At 44.3% G+C, this 24,058-nt stretch overlaps 1 protein-coding gene across 3 annotated transcripts in view; it reads left to right on the plus strand.

The window, feature by feature from the left end:
- The window catches only part of NFYC (nuclear transcription factor Y subunit gamma), a 36,626-nt gene continuing 12,568 nt past the window's right edge, over positions 1 to 24,058 (plus strand). For 2 of the 3 annotated variants that reach the window (XM_038160567.1, XM_038160568.1), the window contains exons 1-4: positions 8,022 to 8,176; positions 13,703 to 13,815; positions 20,328 to 20,399; positions 23,567 to 23,680. In XM_038160567.1, coding sequence (XP_038016495.1) covers positions 13,711 to 13,815; positions 20,328 to 20,399; positions 23,567 to 23,680 — 291 coding nt within the window. In that variant the 5' untranslated portion in view covers positions 8,022 to 8,176; positions 13,703 to 13,710. Of the gene's footprint in view, positions 215 to 8,021; positions 8,177 to 13,702; positions 13,816 to 20,327; positions 20,400 to 23,566; positions 23,681 to 24,058 lie in introns of those variants that run through there. The other variant, XM_038160569.1, reaches the window with a different exon arrangement.

Consider the following 24,058-nt stretch of genomic DNA (forward strand, 5'->3'; position numbering starts at 1 on the left):
GGAGGGGAAGAGAGCGGAGGGGGGGGAACGACAAAAAAGGGCGGAGCCTCCGCCCCGCCGCCTCACGGCCCCGCCGCCATCTTGTTTCTCGGCCGCTCGGCGCTCACTCCGCTCCGGCCGCCCCCCCTTTTTCCCCCCCGCTTCCCGCCGGCCGCGCCGGAGGCAGCGCGGGCAGCGGGCGGAGCAGGCGGAGGTCGCGGCGCCGGCCGCCCCGGTGAGTACGCGGGGAGCGCGGCGGGGGGGAGGCGGCGGCGGCGGCCCGTGAGGGGGCGCGGGGCGGGGGCGGCCCGAGGGGTCCTTGCGGCCCCCCCTCAGCAACGGCTGCGCTGCCATTGGCCGGGCCGCGGCGCGCGCGCTGATTGGCCCGCGCGGGGGAGGCGGGCGCGGGGAGGAGGGCGCTGATTGGCTGGCGCGGCGCGGACCGAGGAGAGGACAGCGAGCGGACCGTTGTCCCGCGCGGGCACGGGGTGGGGGGGGGCGGGGGTGGCGAGGCCCGGGAGCCCCGGAGGAGAGGCGGGATTCGGGGCCGGATGGGCCCCCAAGGAGAGCCGGGATTCGGGGCCGGATGAGCCCCCAAGGAGAGCCGGGATTCGGGGCTGGATGAGCCCCCAAGGAGAGCCGGGATTCGGGGCCGGATGAGCCCCCAAGGAGAGCCGGGATTCTGGGCTGGATGGGCCCCCAAGGAGAGCCGGGATTCGGGGCCGGATGGGCCCCCAAGGAGAGCCGGGATTCGGGGCCGGATGGGCCCCCAAGGAGAGCCGGGATTCGGGGCAGGATGAGCCCCCAAGGAGAGCCGGGATTCGGGGCCGGATGGGCCCCCAAGGAGAGCCGGGATTCGGGGCAGGATGAGCCCCCAAGGAGAGCCGGGATTCGGGGCCGGATGGGCCCCCAAGGAGAGCCGGGATTCGGGGCAGGATGAGCCCCGGACCCCCCGGCCGGAGAGCCGGGATTCGGGGCTGGATGGGCCCCGCACCCTCAGGCCGGAGAGCCGGGATTCGGGGCCGGATGAGTCCCGGACCCCCCGGCCGGAGAGCCGGGATTCAGGGCTGGATGGGCCCCGGAGGAGAGCCGGGATTCGGGACCGGATGAGCCCCGGATCCTCCGCCCGGAGTGCCGGGATTCGGGGCCGGATGAGCCCCGGACCCCCCGGCCGGAGAGCCGGGATTCTGGCCCGGGGGATCGCGCTGCCTTAAGGCCGGCGGGCAGAACAGAGCGCGGAGGCCTCCCGGTGTTTTCCCGGTGGGATCTGCCGGGCCGCCACACGGGGTGTGCTGCGGTGCCCCATCCCTGGAAGGGTCCAAACCAAGGTGGATAAAGCCTTGAGCAGCGTGCTGTGGTGGGACGGGATGAGCTTTAGGGTGTCTCTCTGATTCCAAGGCGGGTTGTGACCCTGACCTGTCTGAGAAGGGAGCGGGTAGGGAGAAGCTCGGATGTTTAGGTTTAGATTTTATTTTAGGAAGAAATTCTTGGCTGTGAGAGCAGTGAGGGGCTGGAATGGGTTTCCCAGAGAAGCTGGGGCTGCCCCTGGATCCCTGGAAGTGCCCAAGGCCAGGCTGGATGGGGCTTGGAGCACCCTGGGACAGTGGAAGGTATTGGCGGGTGGCACTTGGTGACTTTTAAGATCCCTCCCAACCCTTAACATTCTGTCATGATTCTGTTTTACCAATCTTTGGGATTTTTTTTGCCATCCAAGCCTTGAGAATCTTCTTCAGGCTCTGCCACAACACTGGGCAGGGCTGTGACAAGGCAGGCAAGGGTTTCTGGTGTTTTCTTGGGCGTTTTTTAATCTGTGCTCAAAAATCAGCAAGAGCTGTGCGAACACCTCTGGGCTCCCTAAATCCTGCTTTTTCCCAAGCTGAGTGAATAAAAGAAGGTTGGGATTTACCAGGCAGCTGCTAAATCCCAGCAGTGTGGCTGTGGCCTGGATAACCTGGAATTCCTTGGGGCTGGCATTCCGTTCAGGTCCCAGGTGTTTGAGGGGTGTCAGGGCAGCTCTGGGGTGCCTGAGCTCTGTCCCAGGGCCACCTCTAGGCCCTGGAGCTCTGGCAGATTCCAGGCTGTCACAGAGGAAGGAACAACAGCCCTGGCTGCTTCTGGAATGTGACTTTCCAAAGCACTTCTGAGCCGTTTCTCTTGGCTCAGAGTGGAGTATTTGCCATGGATTTGGGAATCAACCTTCCCTGTCTCCATTGCTGCTTGAGCGTGGACAATTTTGAACTCTTTACCTTTTCCTCCAGCCCTACAAACTTCCCTGGTTAGGTTTATCCTGAGTTGAGATCCTGTTTTTGGACTGCTCTGTGACAGCCTCAGCTCACCTGAGGGCACCGTGGTGACAGCAGTGTCACACCCGGCTGTGGCACAGCCAGGGACAGGATCCCAGGGGATGGCTGCAGCTGTTCCAGGGGGGATTTAGGGAAAAGTTTTGGGGTTTTTGGTGCTGGGGCGCTGCCCAGGGAATGGGAACGTTCCCAAGGCTGCCAGAACTCCAGGAACGTTTGGACACCGCTCCCAGGGATGGGATGGTGGGGTTGGACTGGATGATTTTGGGGATCCTTCCAGCTCAGGATATCCTGGGATCCAGCAGGATCCCCGCGTGCTCATTCCAGGTGGGATCCCAGCAGTTCCTGGTGACCTTGAGCCGGGCGTTTTTCCTGCCTGGCCGCTCTGTCCCTCGTTAGTTTGTGCTCCATCAAGATAAATCCTGTTTGCCCAAGCTCCTTTTGCTGCCCCACAGGAAGCAGGAATTTGGAACACGAGCCCTGTGAAGAACTGAGGGAGCCGGGGGTGTTCAGCCTGGAGAAAAGGAGACTCAGAGGTGACCTTGTCACTCTCCTCAGCCTCCTGAAGGGTGGCTGTGCCGAGCTGGGGTCGGTCTCTTTCTCCGGGCAATAACAGAACAAGAGGACACGGTCTCCAGCTGCACCAAGGGAGATCCGGGCTGGAATTAAGGAGGAAGTTTTTCACAGAAAGAGTGGGCAAACCCTGGAATCATCTGCCCGGGGAGGTGGTGGAGTCACCATCCCTGGATGTGTTTAAAACCAGCCTGGATGTGGCCCTGGGTGCCATGATCTGGTTGAGGTGTTGGAACGTGGCTTGGACTCGATCTTAAAGGTCTCTTCCAACCTGGAAATTCTGGGATTCTGGGATTCAGGGGCAGAGCTGGATTCCTGGAAGTGCCTGGGAGAGGCAGGTGACAGCCACAGGGCTCGGCACGTTCCTTTCTCCCCTTGTTTTCCCAGTAACTCTGTAATTCATGGAATGGTTGGAGTTGGGAGGGACCTCGAATCCCATCCAGTGTCACCCCTGGCCCTGGGGCACCCCAGCTTCCCTGGGAATTGCATCCCAAGAGAGAATTCTTTCCCAAAATGAATGCGAACCCTCTGGGGTTCCAGAGCAACAACAGCTGCAAGGATCGAAATAAACCCTTTAGGGCTTCCCAAATTAATCTAGTGGGGTTTTTTTTCCACAAATAAACCCATTACTGTAGGGCTCCCAAAATTAATTTGGGGGTTTTATCCCCCAAAAATAAACCTGTTACTGTAGGGCTCCCAAAATTATTTTGGGGTTTTTATCCCCCCATAAATAAACCCATTACTGTAGGGCTCCCAAAATTAATTTGGGGTTTTTCCCCCCACAAATAAATTATTTATTGGAGAACTTCACAAAATTAATTTGGGGTTTTTATCCCTCCACAAATAAACCCTTTATTGTAGAACCTCTCAAAATTAATTTGAGGATTTTCCCCCTGCAAATGAACCCTTTATTGTAGAACTTCCCAAGATTAATTTGGGGTTTTTCCCCCCCACAAATAAATTATTTATTGCAGAACTTCCCAAAATTAATTGGGGATTTTTCCCCTCACAAATAAACTCCTTATTGTAGAACATCCCAAAATTAATTTGGGGTTTTTCCCCCCACAAATTCTTTATTGTAGAATTTCACAAAATTAATTTGAGGATTTTTGCCCCCACAAATAAAACCTTTATTGCAGAACTTCCCAAAATTAATTGGGGATTTTTCCCCTCACAAATAAACTCCTTATTGTAGAATTTCCCAAGATTAATTTGGGGTTTTTTATCCCCCTGCTAATGAACCCTTTATTGTAGAACTTACCAAAAATAATTTGGGGTTTTTGCCCCCCACAAATAAACCCTTTATTGCAGAACTTTCCAAAATTAATTTGGGATTTTTCCCCCCACAAATAAACTCCTTATTGTAGAACTTCCCAAGATTAATTTGGGGTTTTTATCCCCCCCGTAAATGAACCCTATATTGTAAAACTTCCCAAAATGACCCCATTTTTTTGTCACGAGGAACCACTGAACGCTCCGTGAGCAGCTTTAGGACCCTTGGGAATTGTCTGGCCGGTCAGAACCCCTCGGAATTGCACAATTCCAGCCAGGCATTCCTCTGTCCTGCAGGAAAGGTGCTGGCTTTGTTTTTCCTGCCACCCCAAGTACCTCACATAATTCCAATAGTCAGAATTCCACAGCTTCCAGGCCCTGCTTTTTATCTGAGCAATGCCACAGGAAGAGAACAGAGTGTATTTATATTTTTTTAAGGCCATTTTTTAACCAGTTCTATTCCCCCAAATCATCAGGAAGATTTCTTTTTTAATTAATCTCTCCTCGTTATCAGATTCAGAGTGATTTGATCACTTGGCTGTGCTTCCCAATATTTTTCCCCCAGGATAATCCTGTCAGTAGGAAATTATAGCTTGGAATTACAGCTCAAAATCCACATGATGCTGATAAAACAGAGGTTCAAACATCCCCTGATTTCCACAACTTTTTATTCTGAGCCTCTCCCATTCTTTACCCACAACATTCCCAAATTCTGTTTAACCAATTTTATTCCCCCAAATCATCTGGAAGATTTATTTTTAAATTAATCTCTCCTCGTTATCAGATTCAGAGTGATTTAATCCAGGGCTTGGCTGTGCTTCCCAATATTTTTCCCCCAGGATAATCCTGTCATAGTTTGGAATTACAGCTCGAATTCAGTGTGGTGCTGTTGATAAAACTGGGATTTCTGCATCTAGAGGTTCAAATATCCCCTGATTTCCACAACTTTTTTATTGTGGGCCACTCCCATTCTTTACCCACAACATTCCCAAATTCTATTTAACCAATTTTATTCCCCTAAATAATCTGGAAGATTTATTTTTAAATTAATTTCTCCTCGTTATCAGATTCAGTGATTTAATCCAGGGCTTGGCTGTGCTTCCCAATATTTTTCCCCCTGGATAATCCTGTCAGTAGGAAATTAGAGCTTGGAATTACAGCTCAAAATCCACATGATGCTGATAAAACAGAGGTTCAAACATCCCCTGATTTCCACAACTTTTTATTGTGGGCCTCTCCCATTCTTTACCCACAACATTCCCAAATTCTATTTAACCAATTTTATTCCCCTAAATAATCTGGAAGATTTATTTTTAAATTAATTTCTCCTCATTATCAGATTCAGTGATTTAATTCAGGGCTTGGCTGTGCTTCCCAGTATTTCCCCCCTGGATAATCCTGTCAGTAGGAAATTATATCTTGGAATTACAGCTCAAAATCCATCATGATGCTGATAAAACTGGGATTTCTGCATCTAGAGGTTCAAATATCCCCTGATTTCCACAACTTTTTATTGTGGGCCTCTCCCATTCTTTACCCACAACATTCCCAAATTCTATTTAACCAATTTTATTCCCCTAAATAACCTGGAAGATTTATTTTTAAATTAATCTCTCCTCATTATCAGATTCAGTGATTTAATCCAGGGCTTGGCTGTGCTTCCCAATATTTTTCCCCCTGGATAATCCTGTCATAGTTTGGAATTACAGCTCAAATTCAGTGTGGTGCTGTTGATAAAACTGGGATTTCTGCATCTAGAGGTTCAAACATCCCCTGATTTCCACAACTTTTTATTCTGAGCCTCTCCCATTCTTTACCCACAACATTCCCAAATTCTATTTAACCAATTTTATTCCCCTAAATAATCTGGAAGATTTATTTTTAAATTAATCTCTCCTCGTTATCAGATTCAGTGATTTAATCCAGGGCTTGGCTGTGCTTCCCAATATTTTCCCCCTGGATAATCCTGTCAGCAGGAAATTAGAGCTTGGAATTACAGCTCAAAATCCACATGGTGATGCTGATAAAACTGGGATTTCTGCATTTACAGGTTCAAATATCCCCTGATTTCCACAACTTTTTATTGTGGGCCTCTCCCATTCTTTACCCACAACATTCCCAAATTCTGTTTAACCAATTTTATTCCCCTAAATAATCTGGAAGATTTATTTTTAAATTAATCTCTCCTCATTATCAGATTCAGAGTGATTTGATCACTTGGCTGTGCTTCCCAATATTTTTCCCCCAGGATAATCCTGTCATAGTTTGGAATTACAGCTCGAATTCAGTGTGGTGCTGTTGATAAAACTGGGATTTCTGCATCTAGAGGTTCAAACATCCCCTGATTTCCACAATTTTTTTATTCTGGGCCACTCCCATTCTTTACCCACAACATTCCCAAATTCTATTTAACCAATTCTATTCCCCCAAATCATCAGGAATATCTATTTTTAAATTAATCTCTCCTCATGATCAGATTCAGAGTGATTTGATCACTTGGCTGTGCTTCCCAATATTTTTCCCCTGGATAATCCTGTCAGTAGGAAATCAGAGCTTGGGAAGTTCTGCAATAATGGGTTTATTTGTGAGGGGAAAAAAACCCCAATTAATTTTGGGAAGTTCTGCAATAATGGGTTTATTTGTGAGGGGAAAAAACCCAAATTAATTTTGAGAGGTTCTACAGTATAGGGATTATTTGTGGGGGGAAAAAACCAGTAAAGGGTTTATTTATGGGGGGATGAAAACCCCAAATTCATTTTGGGAGGCCCTACACAAAAGGGTCTATTTGTGCGGGGTAAAAACCCCAAATTAATTTTGGGAATTTCTGCAATAGAGGGTTTATTTGTGGGGAGATAAGAACCCCAAATTCATTTTGGGAGGCCCTACCCTAGAGGGTCTATTTGTGGAGGGATAAAACCCCCAAATTAATTTTGGGAATTTCTGCAATAAAGTGTTTATTTGTGAGGGGAAGAATCCTCAAATTAATTTTGAGAGGTTCTACAGTAAAGGGATTATTTGTGGGGGCAAAAATCCTCAAATTAATTGTGGGAAGTTCTACAATAAAGGGTTTATTTGTGAGGGGAAAAATCCCAAATTAATTTTGGGGAGTTCTGCAATAAAGGGTTTATTTGTGGGGAGATAAGAACCCCAAATTCATTTTGGGAGGCCCTACACTAAAGGGTCTATTTGTGCAGGGGTAAAAACCCCAAATTAATTTTGGGGAGTTCTGCAATAAAGGGTTTATTTGTGGGGAGATAAGAACCCCGAATTCATTTTGGGGGCCCTACACTAAAACCCAACACTAAAAAGCCCCCGAAGGGTGTGAGGATGGAGCCGGGCTCTGCCCAGGGCCAGGACGAGGAGCACAAATCAAACACCTCAGCGGGCTCCCCTCACGCTGAGGGAGCGCTTCACCCCAGGGGCTGCCAGGGCCCTGCAGCAGCTGCGGGGACCTCCCGACGCCACCCGTGTCACCTGCTCGGGGTGTCCCTGCCTTGCCAGGGGGTTGGGGGCGGCTTCATCTCCAAAAGTTCCCAAAATCCCGGGATTTCGGCGGCTCGGGCCGCGCGCGCTCCCGCCGCGCCTCGCGCACGTGCGGCCCCGCGCCCCGCCGGGAAGGTGTGGCGGGAACCGCCGTGATTGACGGCCGCGCCGACCAATCAGCGGCAGGCCCAGCCGGCCTCTTCAGGCGTTTGAATAGGAGGCGAGGCGGCCAATCGGGGCGGGGCTGAGGGGCGGGGCTTGCCTGACCCCTGCGGCCGCCGCTCAAGGTAACTTTAAAGCAGGAAGCGGCCGGCGAGGCTGCGCCGCGGCGCCGACCAATGGGAGCGCGGGGCCGCGGGGCGCGCGGCCAATGGGGGAGCTCGGCCGCGGGGCGCGCGGCCAATGGGCGCCGCCGCGGGGCGGGCCGGGCGCGCGCAGCGGGGCGCGCGGGGCCGCCGCCGTTAAAGGGGCCGCGGGCACGGCCCGGCCCGGGGGGGCCCCCGCGGCTCCCGGGGTCACTCAAAGACAAAGCCATGGCGGGGAACCCCCGCCCGCGCCCACGGCCGCCGGTGAGTCCGGGCCGCCGCCGCCGCGCCGGCGGAGCGGGAGGGCGGCCCGTGCGGCGGGGACAGGCCGCGGCGGTTGGGGATGCTCGTGCGTGCCGGTGCGGGAAGGGGGGGGCGCGGCGGGAGGCGCCGGCTGCGGGTCGGGGTTAAACCCCCGGTGCTCCCCGCCGAGCGCCGCTAACGCCGTGAGGGCAGCGCGGAGGGGGGGTGCGGACAAAGCAGCGGGGGTGCCCCGAGCGCGGCGGGGGCTCCGCGGTGCCCTTGGCCCGGCCGCCATCACCCCGCGGGGCCGGGGGGCGACAGCGGCGCCGCGACACCCCCGGAGCCCCGGCGGTGCTGGCGGCTCTTTGTTGTCGTTTTTGTGGGGAAATCGGCGCCGAAGGTCACGGGGGGAGCGGGGGCTGGCGGAGCTGAGGGGTCCCGGGGCTCCGGGACCGGCCCCGGCCCCGGCGCAGCCCGGCTCGGAGCGGGGCCTGCTCGAGTGACCTTGAGATGCCGGCGCTGCGAGCCGCCGCTCTGAAGGACAAAGTTTGTTTGCGGCACTTTGGACCGAAAAGAAAAAAAAAATTAAATAAATAAAAGAGAAAATCAAAGAGGAGGGGAAAAAAAAACCGGAGGCGAGGGCATCAAGGACACCGGGGATGGTCCGGGGTTCGGGGTAATTTGGGGTTTGGGAGCGCCGGGGGTGTTGCTGCTCCTCAGGGGGGAAAATGTCATTTTTCCTCTTCTCTGCTGGGTGATTGTTAGGCTTTAAAAGCTTCGTTTAAGTGGGAAATTAATGGATTGATAAAACTTAAGGGGTTTAGGAGGAGGGTGCAGGGCTTTGGAGCTGAGCTTTGCCTCCTGTTCGTGCTCCTCAGGGGAAAAATGTCATTTTTCCCTTCTCTGCTGGGTGATTGTCGAGCTTAAAAATCTTCATTTAGTTTGGAAATTATTGATAATTCATTGGGGAAACTTCTTGGAAGGGTTTTTGGATGAGGGTGCAGGGCTTTGCCTCCTGTTCCTGCTCCTCCGAGATGCTCCTCAGGGTGAAAATTCACCTTTTTCCCCTCTCTGCTGGGTGATTGTCGACCTTAAAAATCTTCATTCAGTTTGGAAATTATTGATAATTCATTGGTGAAACTTCTTGGAATGGTTTTAGGATGCAGGTGCAGGGCTTTGGAGCTGAGCTTTGCCTCCTGTTCCTGCTCCTCAGGGTGAAAATTCACCTTTTCCCCTTCTCTGCTGGGTGATTGTTGACCTTAAAAATCCTAATTTAATTGGGAAATTAATGATAGTTCATTGGTGAAACTTCTTGGAATGGTTTTAGGATGCGGGTGCAGGGCTTTGCACCTGGGCTTTGCCTCCTGTTCCTGCTCCTCAGGGGGAAAATTCACCTTTTTCCCTTCTCTGCTGGGTGATTGTTGCGTTTAAAAAGTGTAATTTAATTGGGAAATTATTGATAATTCATTGGTGAAACTTCTTGGAATGGTTTTAGGATGAGGGTGCAGGGCTTTGCCTCCTGTTCCTGCTCCTCAGGGTGAAAATTCACCTTTTTACCTTCCCTGCTGGGTGATTGACCGTAAAAATCCTAATTTAATTGGGAAATTATTGATAAATAATTAATAAAACTTCTTGGGAATGGTTCTAGGATGCGGGTGCAGGGCTTTGGAGCTGAGCTTTGCCTCCTGTTCCTGCTCCTCAGGGTGAAAATTCACCTTTTGCCCTTCTCTGGTTTTAGATTGTTGACCTTAGAAATCTTAATTTAATTGGGAAATTATTGATAGTTCATTGGTGAAACTTCTTGGAAGGGTTTTAGGATGAGGGTGCAGGGCTTTGCCTCCTGTTCCTGCTCCTCAGGGTGAAAATTCACCTTTTTCCCTTCTCTGCTGGGTGATTGACCGTAAAAATCCTAATTCAATTGGGAAATTATTGATAAATTATTAGTAAAACTTCTTGGAATTGTTTTAGGATGAGTGTGCAGGGCTTTGCACCTGGGCTTTGCCTCCTGTTCCTGCTCCTCAGGGTGAAAAGATCACTTTTTCCCTTCTCTGCTGGGTGACTGTTGAGTTTTAAAAGTGTAATTTAATTGGGAAATTATTGATAATTAATTGGTGAAAGTTCTTGGAATAGTTTTAGGATGCGGGTGCAGGGCTTTGGAGCTGAGCTTTGCCTCCTGTTCCTGCTCCTCAGGGGGAAAATTCACCTTTTTCCCTTCTCTGCTGGGTGATTGACCTTAAAACTCCTAATTTAATTGGGAAATTATTGATAATTAATTAATAAAACTTCTTGGGATGGTTCTGGGATGCGGGTGCAGGGCTTTGGAGCTGGGCTTTGCTCCTCTCGGGGTTTGAGCTTTTTTCCAGCTGTCGTTTGGGGTGCTTTAATTCCCAGTTCCCGCTCCCAGCCCCTCACCTCGGGGTTATTCAGCTCTTTCGCCTCGGCACGGTTTGGGTAAAAAAAGGAATAAAAGGAAAAAATATCCCCAAAAATCCCATTTGAAGAATTTAGGGAATGTTGGAGGAACTCCCGGAGCCAGGATTGGAGAATTCCCCGTGAGCATGAAGGTCATTGCCAGCATCTTGAAATAATTTCATTTATTTCCTTAATAATAATTGATTTTTCCTTGAAATCATTCCCCCAGAATAATTGATTTCCCCAAAAATCAGGATTTATCCGGCTTTTCAGTGTTGCCAGCACACGAGACCAACCTGCAGAATAAAAAAACCCGAATAAAAATCCCCCCGAAATCTTGATTCCAGCCAAAAATTGGGATATTTTGATGCCTTTTTGTGGGGAAAAATCGAATTTTTTTAGGTCAAGAGCAGCAAGAAATCTGCAAATTGATTTATTAACCAATAAATTAGGACTTATTATTTATTATTTATTATTTATTATATATTTATATATTTATTATTTTAACCAATAAATTATAATTTATTATTTATGATATATTTATTATATATTGATATATCTATTCTTTTAAACCAATAAATTAGGATTTATTTTATTATATATTGATTTATTTATTATTTTAACCAATAAATTAGGATTTATTATTTATTATATATTTATTCTATATTTATATATTTATTATTTTAACCAATAAATTAGGATTTATTACTTATTATATATTGATATATTGATATATTTATTATTTTAATCAATAAATTAGGCTTTATTATTTATGATATATTTATTATATATTGATATATTTATTATTTTAATCAATAAATTAGGCTTTATTATTTATTATATATTATATATTTATTTTTAACCAATAAATTAGGATTTATTATTTATGATCTATTTATTATATATTGATAGATTTATTATTTTTAGCCAATAAATTAGGATTTATTATATAATATATATTGATATATTTATTATTTTAACCAATACATTTGGATTTATTATTATATATTTATTATATATTGATATATTTATTATTTATTATATAAATTATCTATTATTATTCCAATTATTTTGGATTTTTCCTGTGGAGGGGTAGGATGGTGCCATTTTAAGGAGTGAATTTTGGCCCTCCTGCTCCCAAAATCTCCCGGGATTTCTTTATTGTTGTTTTCTAAAATTCGGATTTTTTTTTTTTTTAAATTTTATTCTCTAGATGAGTTGGATTTTTTAGCTTTATTCCCTAAAAAAACCCACAAAAACTTCTCTAAAAAGAATTAATTTTTAATTTAGGCGATTTCATTTCTAAAACCCAGCCAAGACAACAATAAGAATATTAAATATAATAGGATATTTTGCAATAAATAGGGAAATAAATGAATTTTTAGGCATCAAAATCATGGAATAAAATCATTAATTTGTCCCGAATTTCCCCGGAACGAGGAGCTGAGAGCTGGGATCCGAATCCCTGCGAGCGCGGGGACTTTGAAGGTGGAAAAATCCAAAATATTCCTTGGAAAAAAAAAAATCTGGAGCGCTCAGGCTCCAGAGATTCGGGGCGGTGGATTCCCCACGGGATTGGGGCAGGAATTGCTGCTTTTTCCACAGGAAAAAACGGGATTTCCCCAGAACTTTGGGAATTTTGTACAAAAAGGAGCTGGAATTTGTGAAGGATGGATAGATGGATCCATGGATGGGTGGACGGATCCATGGATGGGTGGATGGATGAAGGAATGGATAAATCCATGGAGGGATCCATGGATGGATGGATGGACAAAGGAATGGATAAATCCATGGAGGGATGCATGGATGGATGGATGGATCCATGGATGGGTGGATGGATGAAGGAATGGATAAATCCATGGAGGGATCCATGGATGGATGGACAAAGGGATGGATGGATCCATGGAGAGATGGACGGATCCACGGATGGACAAAGGAATGGATAAATCCATGGAGGGATCCATGGATGGATGGACGGATCCATGGAGAGATGGACGGATGTGTGGATGGATGAAGACATTGGAGAGATGGATCCATGGAGAGATGGGCAGATCCATGGATGGATGGATGGACAAAGGAATGGAGGGATCCATGGATGGATGGACAAAGGGATGGATGGATCCATGGAGGGATCCATGGATGGATGGACAAAGGGATGGATGGATCCATGGAGGGATCCATGGATGGATGGACAAAGGGATGGATGGATCCATGGAGGGATCCATGGAGAGTTGGATCCATGGAGAAATGGACAAATCCATGGATGGATGGACAAAGGAATGGAGGGATCCATGGATGGACGGATCCATGGAGAGATGGATGGATATTTGGATGGACGAAGGGATGGATGGATGAAGACATTGGAGAGATGGATCCATGGAGAGTTGGATCCATGGAGAAATGGACAAATCCATGGATGGATGGACAAAGGGATGGATGGATGGACAAAGGAATGGAGGGATCCATGGATGGATGGATGGACAAAGGAATGGAGGGATTGACAAAGGAATGGATAAATCCATGGAGGGATCCATAGATGGATGGACAAAGGGATGGATGGACGGATCCATGGAGAGATGGACAGATGTGTGGATGGATGAAGACATTGGAGAGATGGATCCATGGAGAGATGGGCAGATCCATGGATGGATGGATGGACAAAAGAATGGAGGGATCCATGGGTGGATGGACAAAGGAATGGATGGATCCATGGAGGGATGCATGAATGGATGGACAAAGGAATGGATAAATCCATGGAGAGATCCATGGATGGATGGATGGACAAAGGAAGGGATGGATGCATGGATGGGTGAAGAGAGGGAAGGAAGGATGGATGGATCCATAGATCAATCCATGGATGAATAGATGGATGGACAAAGGAATGGGTGGATCCATGGATCCATGACTCCAACCAGGCCTTGGACACTTCCAAGGATGAGGCAGCCACAACTTCTCTGGGAAACCATCCCAGCCCTTTAGAGGAAGGAATTTCTTCCCAATCTTTACCCTAAACCCATCGATTTGAAGCCATTCCTGGTTTTTCTCCTGCTCCTATCCTGTTTCTTTCCTGTTTTTATGGTTTTTTTCCTGGTTTTTCCCCTCCTTGCTCATTCCTGTATTTGTTCCCTCTCCCAGGTGCCAGCATGTCCACGGATGGTGGCTTTGGCACGGCAGGGAACAGCGATGCCCAGCAGAGCCTGCAGAGCTTCTGGCCACGGGTGATGGAGGAGATCCGCAACCTCACCATGGTGAGCGTCCCCAGGGCTGGGATATTCCCAGGAAAACGGGGAGAATCCCTGCCAGAGCTCAGCTTCCTGCTCCGGGATCTGGGAAATCGGTGTTTCCGTGGGATAAGGGGGTTTAGGAAGTGAGGAATAATCCCTCAGCCAGGGGAGATAGGAATGGAATTGTAGCAGAGTCATAAATCATGGAATGGTTCAGCTTGGAAAAGATTTCCAGGATTATCCCTGTCCTTTGGGCACAGGGAATGAATTGGGAATGAAAATAGAACCATGAGCCACCCCCAGGGTTGGGATATTCCCAGAAGAAATTCCTGTCAAAGCTCCTGTTGAACCTGTTCCTGCTCTGGGATCTGGGAAATTGGTGTTTCTGTGGGATAAGGTGGTTTAGGAAGTGAGGAATAATCCTTAAGTCATAAACCTCCAAAAAAAATGGAAATGGAATTGTAGCAGAATTATAAAATCATGGAATGGTTTAGCTTGGAAAAGATCTTCAGGGTTATCCCTGTACTTTGGGCACAGGAATTGGGAATTAAAACAGAACCATTCCAAGTCTTCCTTGGGAAGTGTGGAATTAAATTCCTTGGGAAGCGTGGAATTAAATTCCTTGGGAAGCGTGGAATTAAAATAGAACCCACTCCAAGTCTTCCTTGGGAATTCCACTAATCCCAATTAAAATATTTCGATTTAGAGAAAAATTAGGCTCCAAGCCTCATCCAGCCTGGCCTGGAGCATCCCAGGGAATGTTCCCTCTCTGGGGTGGAACAGCCAAACCTGCAGCTCCTTCTGGGCTAAAACAACATCCCAAAGGTGATTTAAAAGTTCTTTGGTCAGGCTCAGGGCATGCCATGGCTGGGGAATTCTCCTGGGAGGGGAAGGAGGTGGGGTTCTGAACCAGCCCCGGGTGAGAAAGGAGCAGCCAGGAGCTCTTGGAGGTTCCAGAAGGTGGAGGGGATTTGGGATGAGCCTCACATTGTGCTGCTGCTGTTCTGAGTCATAAACCTGTGAGGAGCCTTGTCCACAGCAAGGTTTTACTGGCAAAATACGGCCTAGACGCTGCCCTCCTCCCTAAATTCCAATTTTGGGAGTTAATTTCAGTTCAGGCTCCTGCCCTAGTCCAGAGCACCTCCTCTGACAGCCCTGGAGTGCTGAACTCACTCAAATTCCAAGTGTGTCCTTAGCAGGTGTGTTATAATTAAAGACATTGGATTAAAAAATCCCATCTAGGCTGAGAATAACAGCTGGACTAAGCAACTTCTCCTTTTTGCATCCCCTCAAGAGGTGTGGGAACGAGGGCACATAACAAAAATGACTTTTAAAGGGAGATTGATGCGTTCCTATCACCCAAAAATCACTCTTGGTGCTTTTAATGCAGCTGAAAACAAAAGAACTTCAAGTCCAAGCCAGGCTTTTCAAAGTTAAAAAATCCCCAAATCCACCAGGCCCAGGATAAGCTGATTTTTTTTTTCTTTCTGTGTGCAGATAGTTGATTAAAGCAACAGATGTAGAAATTGGTATGCATAACCAGAATTAATTACTCTCCTCTTGCAGCACGGAGAATTCTTGTGAGCTGGAGTTTCATCTCCACATGAAAGGAGTTTATTATGGAGCTTATCAAGGATGGGCAGCTCCATTTTCAACTGCCAGTGGGATCTGTTTATTGCTCTGCCAGCTCAGGAGGCACTGGGAGTGGAGCTGAGGGCAGGGAGGGAGAAGGGAAAGATCCCAGCACTGCAATCATCAATTTCTTGGAATTTACTGACATTTATTCTGTTTGGTATTGAAATTGCTCCTGTGCTGGTCCCTGATTTTTGGGGACTGAGGGCAGGGAGGAAAAGAAATAACAGGAAAAGATCCCAGCACTGTGGGATCATCAAATCCTGAAATTCATTCTGTTTATTGTTAAAATTGCTCCTTTGGATGTTCCCCTGATTTTTGGGAACTGAGTGCAGGGGGGGTAGAAGGGATAACAGGGAAAGATCCCAGCACTGGAATCATCATTTTATTGGAATTTACTGACATTTATTCTGTTTGTTATTGAAATTGCTCCCGTGCTGGTCCCTGATTTTTGGGGACTGAGGGAAGGCAGGAAAAGGGAGAACAGGAAATCATCCCAGCACTGGAATCATCAATTCCTGAAATTTATTTATTTATTTATTCTGTTTATCATTGAAACTATTCTGTGGATGTTCCCCTGATTTTTGGGGACTGAGGGAAGGCAGGAAAAGGGGTAACAGGAAAAGATCCCAGCACTGTGGGATCATCAAATCCTGAAATTCATTCTGTTTATTGTTAAAATTGCTCCTTTGGATGTTCCCCTGATTTTTGGGAACTGAGGGAAGGCAGGAAAAGGGAGAACAGGGAAAGATCCCAGCACTGCAATCATCAATTTCTTGCAATTTACTGACATTTATTCTGATTGTTATTGAAATTGCTCCTGTGTTGGTCCCTGATTTTTGGGGACTGAGGGCAGGGAGGAAAAGAAATAACAGGAAAAGATCCCAGCACTGTGGGATCATCAAATCCTGAAATTTATTTATTTGTTGTATTTATTTATTCTGTTTATCATTGAAATTATTCTGTGGATGTTCCCCTGATTTTTGGGGACTGAGGGAAGGCAGGAAAAGGGAGAACAGGGAAAGATCCCAGCACTGGAATCATCAATTTCTTGCAATTTACTGACATTTATTCTGTTTGGTATTGAAATTGCTCCTGTGTTGGTCCCTGATTTTTGGGGACTGAGGGCAGGGAGGAAAAGAAATAACAGGAAATCATCCCAGCACTGTGGGATCATCAAATCCTGAAATTCATTCTGTTTATTGTTAAAATTGCTCCTTTGGATGTTCCCCTGATTTTTGGGAACTGAGGGAAGGCAGGAAAAGGGAGAACAGGGAAAGATCCCAGCCCTGGAATCATCAATTTATTGGAATTTACTGACATTTATTCTGTTTGGTATTGAAATTGCTCCTGTGTTGGTCCCTGATTTTTGGGGACTGAGGGCAGGGAAGGAAAAGGGATAACAGGAAAAGATCCCAGCACTGTGGGATCATCAAATCCTGAAATTCACTCATTTATTTATTTTTTTATTTTATTTATTTATTCTGTTTATCATTAAAATTGCTCCTCTGCTGGACCCTGATTTTTGGGGACTGAGGGAAGGCAGGAAAAGGGATAACAGGAAAAGATCCCAACACTGGAATCATCAATTTCTTGCAATTTACTGACATTTATTCTGTTTGGTATTGAAATTGCTGCTGTGCTGGTCCCTGATTTTTGAGGACTGAGGGAAGGCAGGAAAAGGGAGAACAGGAAATCATCCCAGCACTGGAATCATCAGTTCCTGAAATTTATTTATTTGTTGTATTTATTTATTCTGTTTATCATTGAAATTATTCTGTGGATGTTCCCCTGATTTTTGGGGACTGAGGGCAGGGAGGAAAAGGGAGAACAGGAAAAGATCCCAGCACTGTGGGATCATCAAATCCTGAAATTCATTCTGTTTATTGTTAAAATTGCTCCTTTGGATGTTCCCCTGATTTTTGGGAACTGAGTGCAGGGGGGGAGAAGGGATAACAGGGAAAGATCCCAGCACTGGAATCATCATTTTATTGGAATTTACTGACATTTATTCTGTTTGTTATTGAAATTGCTGCTGTGGATTTTCCCCTGATTTTTGGGGACTGAGGGCAGGGAAGGAAAAGGGATAACAGGAAAAGATCCCAGCACTGTGGGATAATCAAATCCTGAAATTTATTTATTTGTTGTATTTATTTATTCTGTTTATCATTGAAATTATTCTGTGGATGTTCCCCTGATTTTTGGGGACTGAGGGCAGGGAAGGAAAAGAAATAACAGGAAAAGATCCCAGCACTGTGGGATCATCAAATCCTGAAATTTATTCTCTTTATTTATTATATTTATTTATTTATTCTGTTTATCATTAAAATTGCTCCCGTGTTGGTCCCTGATTTTTGGGGACTGAGGGCAGGGAAGGAAAAGAAATAACAGGAAAAGATCCCAGCACTGTGGGATCATCAAATCCTGAAATTCACTCATTTATTTATTTTTTTATTTTATTTATTTATTCTGTTTATCATTAAAATTGCTCCTCTGCTGGACCCTGATTTTTGGGGACTGAGGGAAGGCAGGAAAAGGGATAACAGGAAAAGATCCCAACACTGGAATCATCAATTTCTTGCAATTTACTGACATTTATTCTGTTTATTATTGAAATTGCTGCTGTGGATTTTCCCCTGATTTTTGGGGACTGAGGGCAGGGAAGGAAAAGGGAGAACAGGAAAAGATCCCAGCACTGTGGGATCATCAAATCCTGAAATTTATTTATTTATTTATTTATTTATTCTGTTTATCATTAAAATTGCTCCTGTGTTGGTCCCTGATTTTTGGGGACTGAGGGCAGGGAGGGAAAAGAAATAACAGGAAAAGATCCCAGCACTGTGGGATCATCAAATCCTGAAATTTATTCTGTTTATTTTTGAAATTGTTCCCATTAATATGGGTGTAAAAGCTGTGTTGATCCCCTGATTTTTTTGGGGCTATTTCTGCCTGATTCTGTGGGTTTTTTGATGGCTAAAATTCAGGATAAAACCAAGAATAAACTGTTTAAAGAAAGGGGGAAGGATGCAGCAGAATCCTGGAGAAGCAGGATAAATATATATAAATAAAAAAATAGAAATAAATAGATCTAAATAAGAGCCAGGCCTAGGCTGAGCTCAGCATTTCAGCTCCACAAGAGGCTCTGGAGACAAGGAGGCCAAATTTGGAGAAAAGCAAAGATGAGGAATTGGTGGCTGAGGCTTTTCCTGCTGCTTTGGGGCTGCTCCTGCTGATTTCTGGGATGTGGCCTGGCTGCCTTAAAGCAAGAAAAAAGTTTTCATTTTAATTATTTTTTTTAATTTAAATTTTTTTTGTACATCTAAATATTTTAATATTTGATTTTTAATGTTAGTTTAATATTTAATTTAATATAGTTTAATGTTTATTATATTTAATGTTTATTGTATTTAATATTTATTATTTTATTATTTTGCTTGTGTCTCCTCACAGTTCATAAAAGTTAAATTTAAGTCTTAAGTGGTGCAGATGAAAAATTTTCCCCTCAGCTTTCTGTGATGCTCAAAGCTCACGAGGCCCTTTAAAAAGGAAAAACGTGAGGGGAAAAATAGTAAAAAAATAAAGAATAACAACAAAAAAACCCTTTTGGGGTATTTTTTCATGTCCTAGCCACCCCTTCAGTTGTTTATGTGGTGCTGGGTGTGGTGTGTGTTAAGGACAGGTCCCAGCCCTTTTATTGCCCAAAATCCTTCCAAAATTCCACTTTTTCCATCAGGACGGGACAGCCCCACGACAAATGAATTCTGGTTTGCAGCAGGAGCACCACGCTCGGGTTTCTCTGCAGAATGAAAAGCACAAAATGCTTTTTAATTTTATATAAATATTAAAATAATGTACATAAATGTATATAAATGTATATAAATGTATATAAATGTATATAAATGTGCTGGGTATTAATTAAATTAAATGCCCCTGCTGAAGAGCTGGCTGGGCCATGCACAACATCCACGTTTTTCTTTACTGGGAAGAAGAGAAATTCTGAATAAAACCCAGCATTTTCAGCATTTTCCCCCCTCTTTTGTTTCCCTTACACGTCCTGCAGTGCTTCTTCCCCAGAGAAATGACTTTCCCATTATTTCCCTGTGACATTTCTGTTAAGAAGGGAAGATTATTATTATTATTATTATTTTATTTCTTTTAAGAAGTCTTTTGTGAATTCTGCATTCCTGATGCAGTGGGATGTAGCCTCAGCCTTTCTCTCTTTTTTCTAGAGGTTCATGTCAGGAATACACTGAATTAATTTATTTATTTTAATTCCACTTTTTGTCTTCAGGGAAGGGAGAAGCCTCTTGAGCCCAGGAATTCTCTCCAGGGAATGTGTGGGTGCAAATTTGGGCTCAGAGGGATAATCCACATTCCTAAACCACCATTCCTGACTGGAAAACAGGGAAAAAATCCACCCAAAAACATAAAACTCGTCTTTTAAACCAGGTTCTTGCAAGGTTTTTAACACCAAAATTGGGATTTGGTGACAGAGAAATACAAATAAAGCCAGGATTTGATCCAGCTCTTGTTCACCTTCATTTTTTCCTGTGATTTTTTTTGTAAATTCCAATGGTTTCTGGGGCCCAGGAAACAGAATTGAAGGATTTGTTTCCAGTATAAATAGATGGATAAATGGGTGACATCAGAAACATTCTGTTCTTCAGGAAAACTTCAGCTTGGAAGTGAAATGATGAATATAAATAATCTGACAGAAGAAATAAATCAATATAAAACACCAAAAAAAAAAGAGATTTTGCAGCCTTCAGGAAGAGCTGCCACACCTGAAAGAGAATAAATCTGATTTTAACCAGTTCAATTCTAGAAATCACTGATTGGTTTAACATTTTTCACCTTGATTTTGAGTTCCATATCAGTAAAAAGTCTCTCAAATCTCTCTGCAGAAAGACTTCAGGGTTCAGGAGCTGCCCTTGGCTCGGATTAAGAAGATCATGAAGCTGGATGAGGATGTGAAGGTATATTCAGCATTTTCACCTGGGATTTATGATCCTGGAAAAGGATTTATGATCCTTTTCCTGGATATGTTACCCATTATTCTTTGAAATTCATGAATCTTCTCATTCTTTTTATTTTTAAAGTGTTTTTTTAGCAAAATTCCCTTGGCCTTGCGTAGTTAAACTGGGCTGGAAAAGCAGAAACGTTTGGGATTTTGGGTTGCATTTTGCAGTTTTGTTTTCTTGTGATAAATACCACTTGAAGGCTCTAATAAATACAAAAATAATGCTGGCTATTTCCTGTTTTCCCTGGTGCTTAACTGTCTCCTCTCAAGCTCCCTCTTTGTTTTTCTCCACTCTCACAAAGATTTAGAGGGATTTTTGTGCCACCTAATTCCGTTTTTATGGAAAAAGAAGCAACAATTCAGGTGGATAACCTGGCTTTGATCCCAATAGATTGCCATCCCTTGAATTTGTGCCATTTATTTTATTTTTTTATGGAAAAAGAAGCAACAATTCAGGTGGATAACATGGCTTTGATCCCAGTAGATTGCCATCCCATGAATTTGTGCCATTTATTTTATTTTTTCATGGAAAAAGAAGCAACAATTCAGGTGGATAACCTGGCTTTGATCCCACTAGATTGCCATCCCTTGAATTTGTGCCATTTATTTTATTTTTTATAGAAAAACAAGCAACAATTCAGGTGATAACATTGGTTTGATCCCAGTAGATTGCCATCCCTTGAATTTGTGCCATTTATTTTATTTTTTTTATGGAAAAAGAAGCAACAATTCAGCTGGATAACCTGGGCTTGATCCCAGTAGATTGCCATTCCATGAATTTGTGCCATTTATTTTATTTTTTCATGGAAAAAGAAGCAACAATTCAGGTGGATAACGTGGGTTTGATCCCAGTAGATTGCCATCCCATGAATTTGTGCCATTTATTTTATTTTTTATGGGAAAAGAAGCAACAATTCAGGTGGATAACCTGGCTTTGATCCCAGTAGATTGCCATCATTTGAATTTGTGCCATTTATTTTATTTTTTTATGGAAAAAGAAGCAACATTCAGGTGGATAACTTGGCTTTGATCCCAGTAGATTGCCATCCCTTGAATTTGTGCCATTTATTTTAATTTTATGGAAAAAGAAGCAACAATTCAGGTGATAACATTGGTTTGATCCCAATAGATTGCCATCCCTTGAATTTGTGCCATTTATTTTATTTTTTATGGAAAAAGAAGCAACAATTCAGGTGGATAACGTGGTTTTGATCCCAGTAGATTGCCATCCCTTGAATTTGTGCCATTTATTTTAATTTTATGGAAAAAGAAGCAACAATTCAGGTGGATAACCTGGCTTTGATCCCAGTAGATTGCCATCATTTGAATTTGTGCCATTTATTTTATTTTTTTATGGAAAAACAAGCAACAATTCAGGTGATAACATTGGTTTGATCCCAGTAGATTGCCATCCCATGAATTTGTGCCATTTATTTTATTTTTTTATGGAAAAAGAAGCAACAATTCAGGTGGATAACGTGGGTTTGATCCCAGTAGATTGCCATCACGTGAATTTGTGCCATTTATTTTATTTTTTATGGAAAAACAAGCAACAAATCAGGTGGATAACCTGGCTTTGATCCCAATAGATTGCCATCACGTGAATTTGTGCCATTTATTTTATTTTTTATGGAAAAACAAGCAACAATTCAGCTGGATAACCTGTGTTTGATCCCAATAGATTGCCATCCCATGAATTTGTGCCATTTATTTTATTTTTTTTATGGAAAAAGAAGCAACAAATCAGGTGGATAACCTGGCTTTGATCCCAATAGATTGCCATCACGTGAATTTGTGCCATTTATTTTATTTTTTTTATGGAAAAAGAAGCAACATTCAGCTGGATAACCTGGCTTTGATCCCACTAGATTGCCATCCCATGAATTTGTGCCATTTATTTTAATTTTATGGAAAAAGAAGCAACAATTCAGGTGATAACATTGGTTTGATCCCAATAGATTGCCATCCCTTGAATTTGTGCCATTTATTTTATTTTTATGGAAAAACAAGCAACAAATCAGGTGGATAATGTGGCTTTGATCCCAGTAGATTGCCATCCCATGAATTTGTGCCATTTATTTTATTTTTTTATGGAAAAAGAAGCAACAAATCAGGTGGATAACTTGGCTTTGATCCCAGTAGATTGCCATCCCTTGAATTTGTGCCATTTATTTTATTTTTTATGGAAAAACAAGCAACAAATCAGGTGATAACATTGGTTTGATCCCAGTAGATTGCCATCACGTGAATTTGTGCCATTTATTTTATTTTTTTATGGAAAAACAAGCAACAATTCAGGTGGATAACGTGGGTTTGATCCCAATAGATTGCCATCCCATGAATTTGTGCCATTTATTTTATTTTTTTATGGAAAAAGAAGCAACATTCAGCTGGATAACCTGGCTTTGATCCCAGTATTTGGGATTTTGATGACAAGGACACACAAATTGATGAAAAATTCCCTGAAACATAAAGAAGGAAAAAGGAATCACCTGCAGGTTTTGACTCCGTGCTGCTTCACTCATCCCTGGTTTTTATTTGGAAAACTATCACTTAATTCCTGAGGGAAAAGAGAATTTTTTTGTCCTTTTTTTCTTTCTTTTTTATTTTCCCCTCAGTGCGACACCGTCCTCCTGTCAGGACAGCCCTTAATTTAAATGAGATCCTGAAAATTCTGTGTTCACACTCCCTGCAAAAGGATCCCAGACCTCTCCAACTCCGTGTCTGAACCAAAAAAAAAAAGCCAAATTTGTGCTGATAAAGGGGAAAATGAGATTTTAAGGCAGGGAATGGCCTGTCTGGAATATTCATATTTCAAGATTAATTAATAAGCATTAATGCCAAGGCAGCTGAGAACCAAACTGCTTCATTTGAGTTAAAATTGAGCCAGGTATTTATTAAGGAAATTTGGTGGAAAAAAGACAAAGTAATTCTCTTCAGAGAATGTTTTTTACCCAAAACTCTTCTTCCACGATCTCAACTGAACCACACCCGAGGAAATCCTGAGGTGAAAACTCCCCCAAATTCCCATTTAACCACCCAGCACCCACTCAGGCGATGCAATTCCTCTCTGTGCTGCTGGAACTGAGGGGCAGAGCTGACAATAATCTGATTTTCTGCCAGATGATCAGTGCAGAAGCCCCCGTGCTGTTTGCAAAAGCTGCTCAGATTTTCATCACCGAGCTGACCCTGCGAGCCTGGATCCACACAGAGGACAACAAACGCAGGACCCTGCAGGTAGAGAGCTCCCAAATCCCTTCCTCCTCCTTGTTTCCGTAACTCCAGGCACAGAACTGCAAAGTTTAAAGGGATTTTTTGTTAATTTAATTAAAATAAACCCACCCAAACACAAATCTCCACCTCTCGGCTGATTGTGACCTGTTGAATTTCTGGCTGGTTTTGTTCTTGGTTGGAGAGGTTTGGTTTGTGGTGATGGAAGTGTGGAGGTGAAAATCAAAATGCAACAAAATTCAGATTATTTAGTCTCACAGAGAATCCATTTCCTCAGTAATACCCTTTTTTTAATGGTTGAAGAGTAAAATATAATGTTTTGTCCACAGCAAAGCACAGAACTGCCCAGTTAAAAGGTATTTTTTTGTTAATTTAATTAAAATA

Source organism: Motacilla alba, chromosome 23 (assembly GCF_015832195.1).
Source record: "Motacilla alba alba isolate MOTALB_02 chromosome 23, Motacilla_alba_V1.0_pri, whole genome shotgun sequence".
Lineage (NCBI taxonomy): Eukaryota > Metazoa > Chordata > Aves > Passeriformes > Motacillidae > Motacilla > Motacilla alba.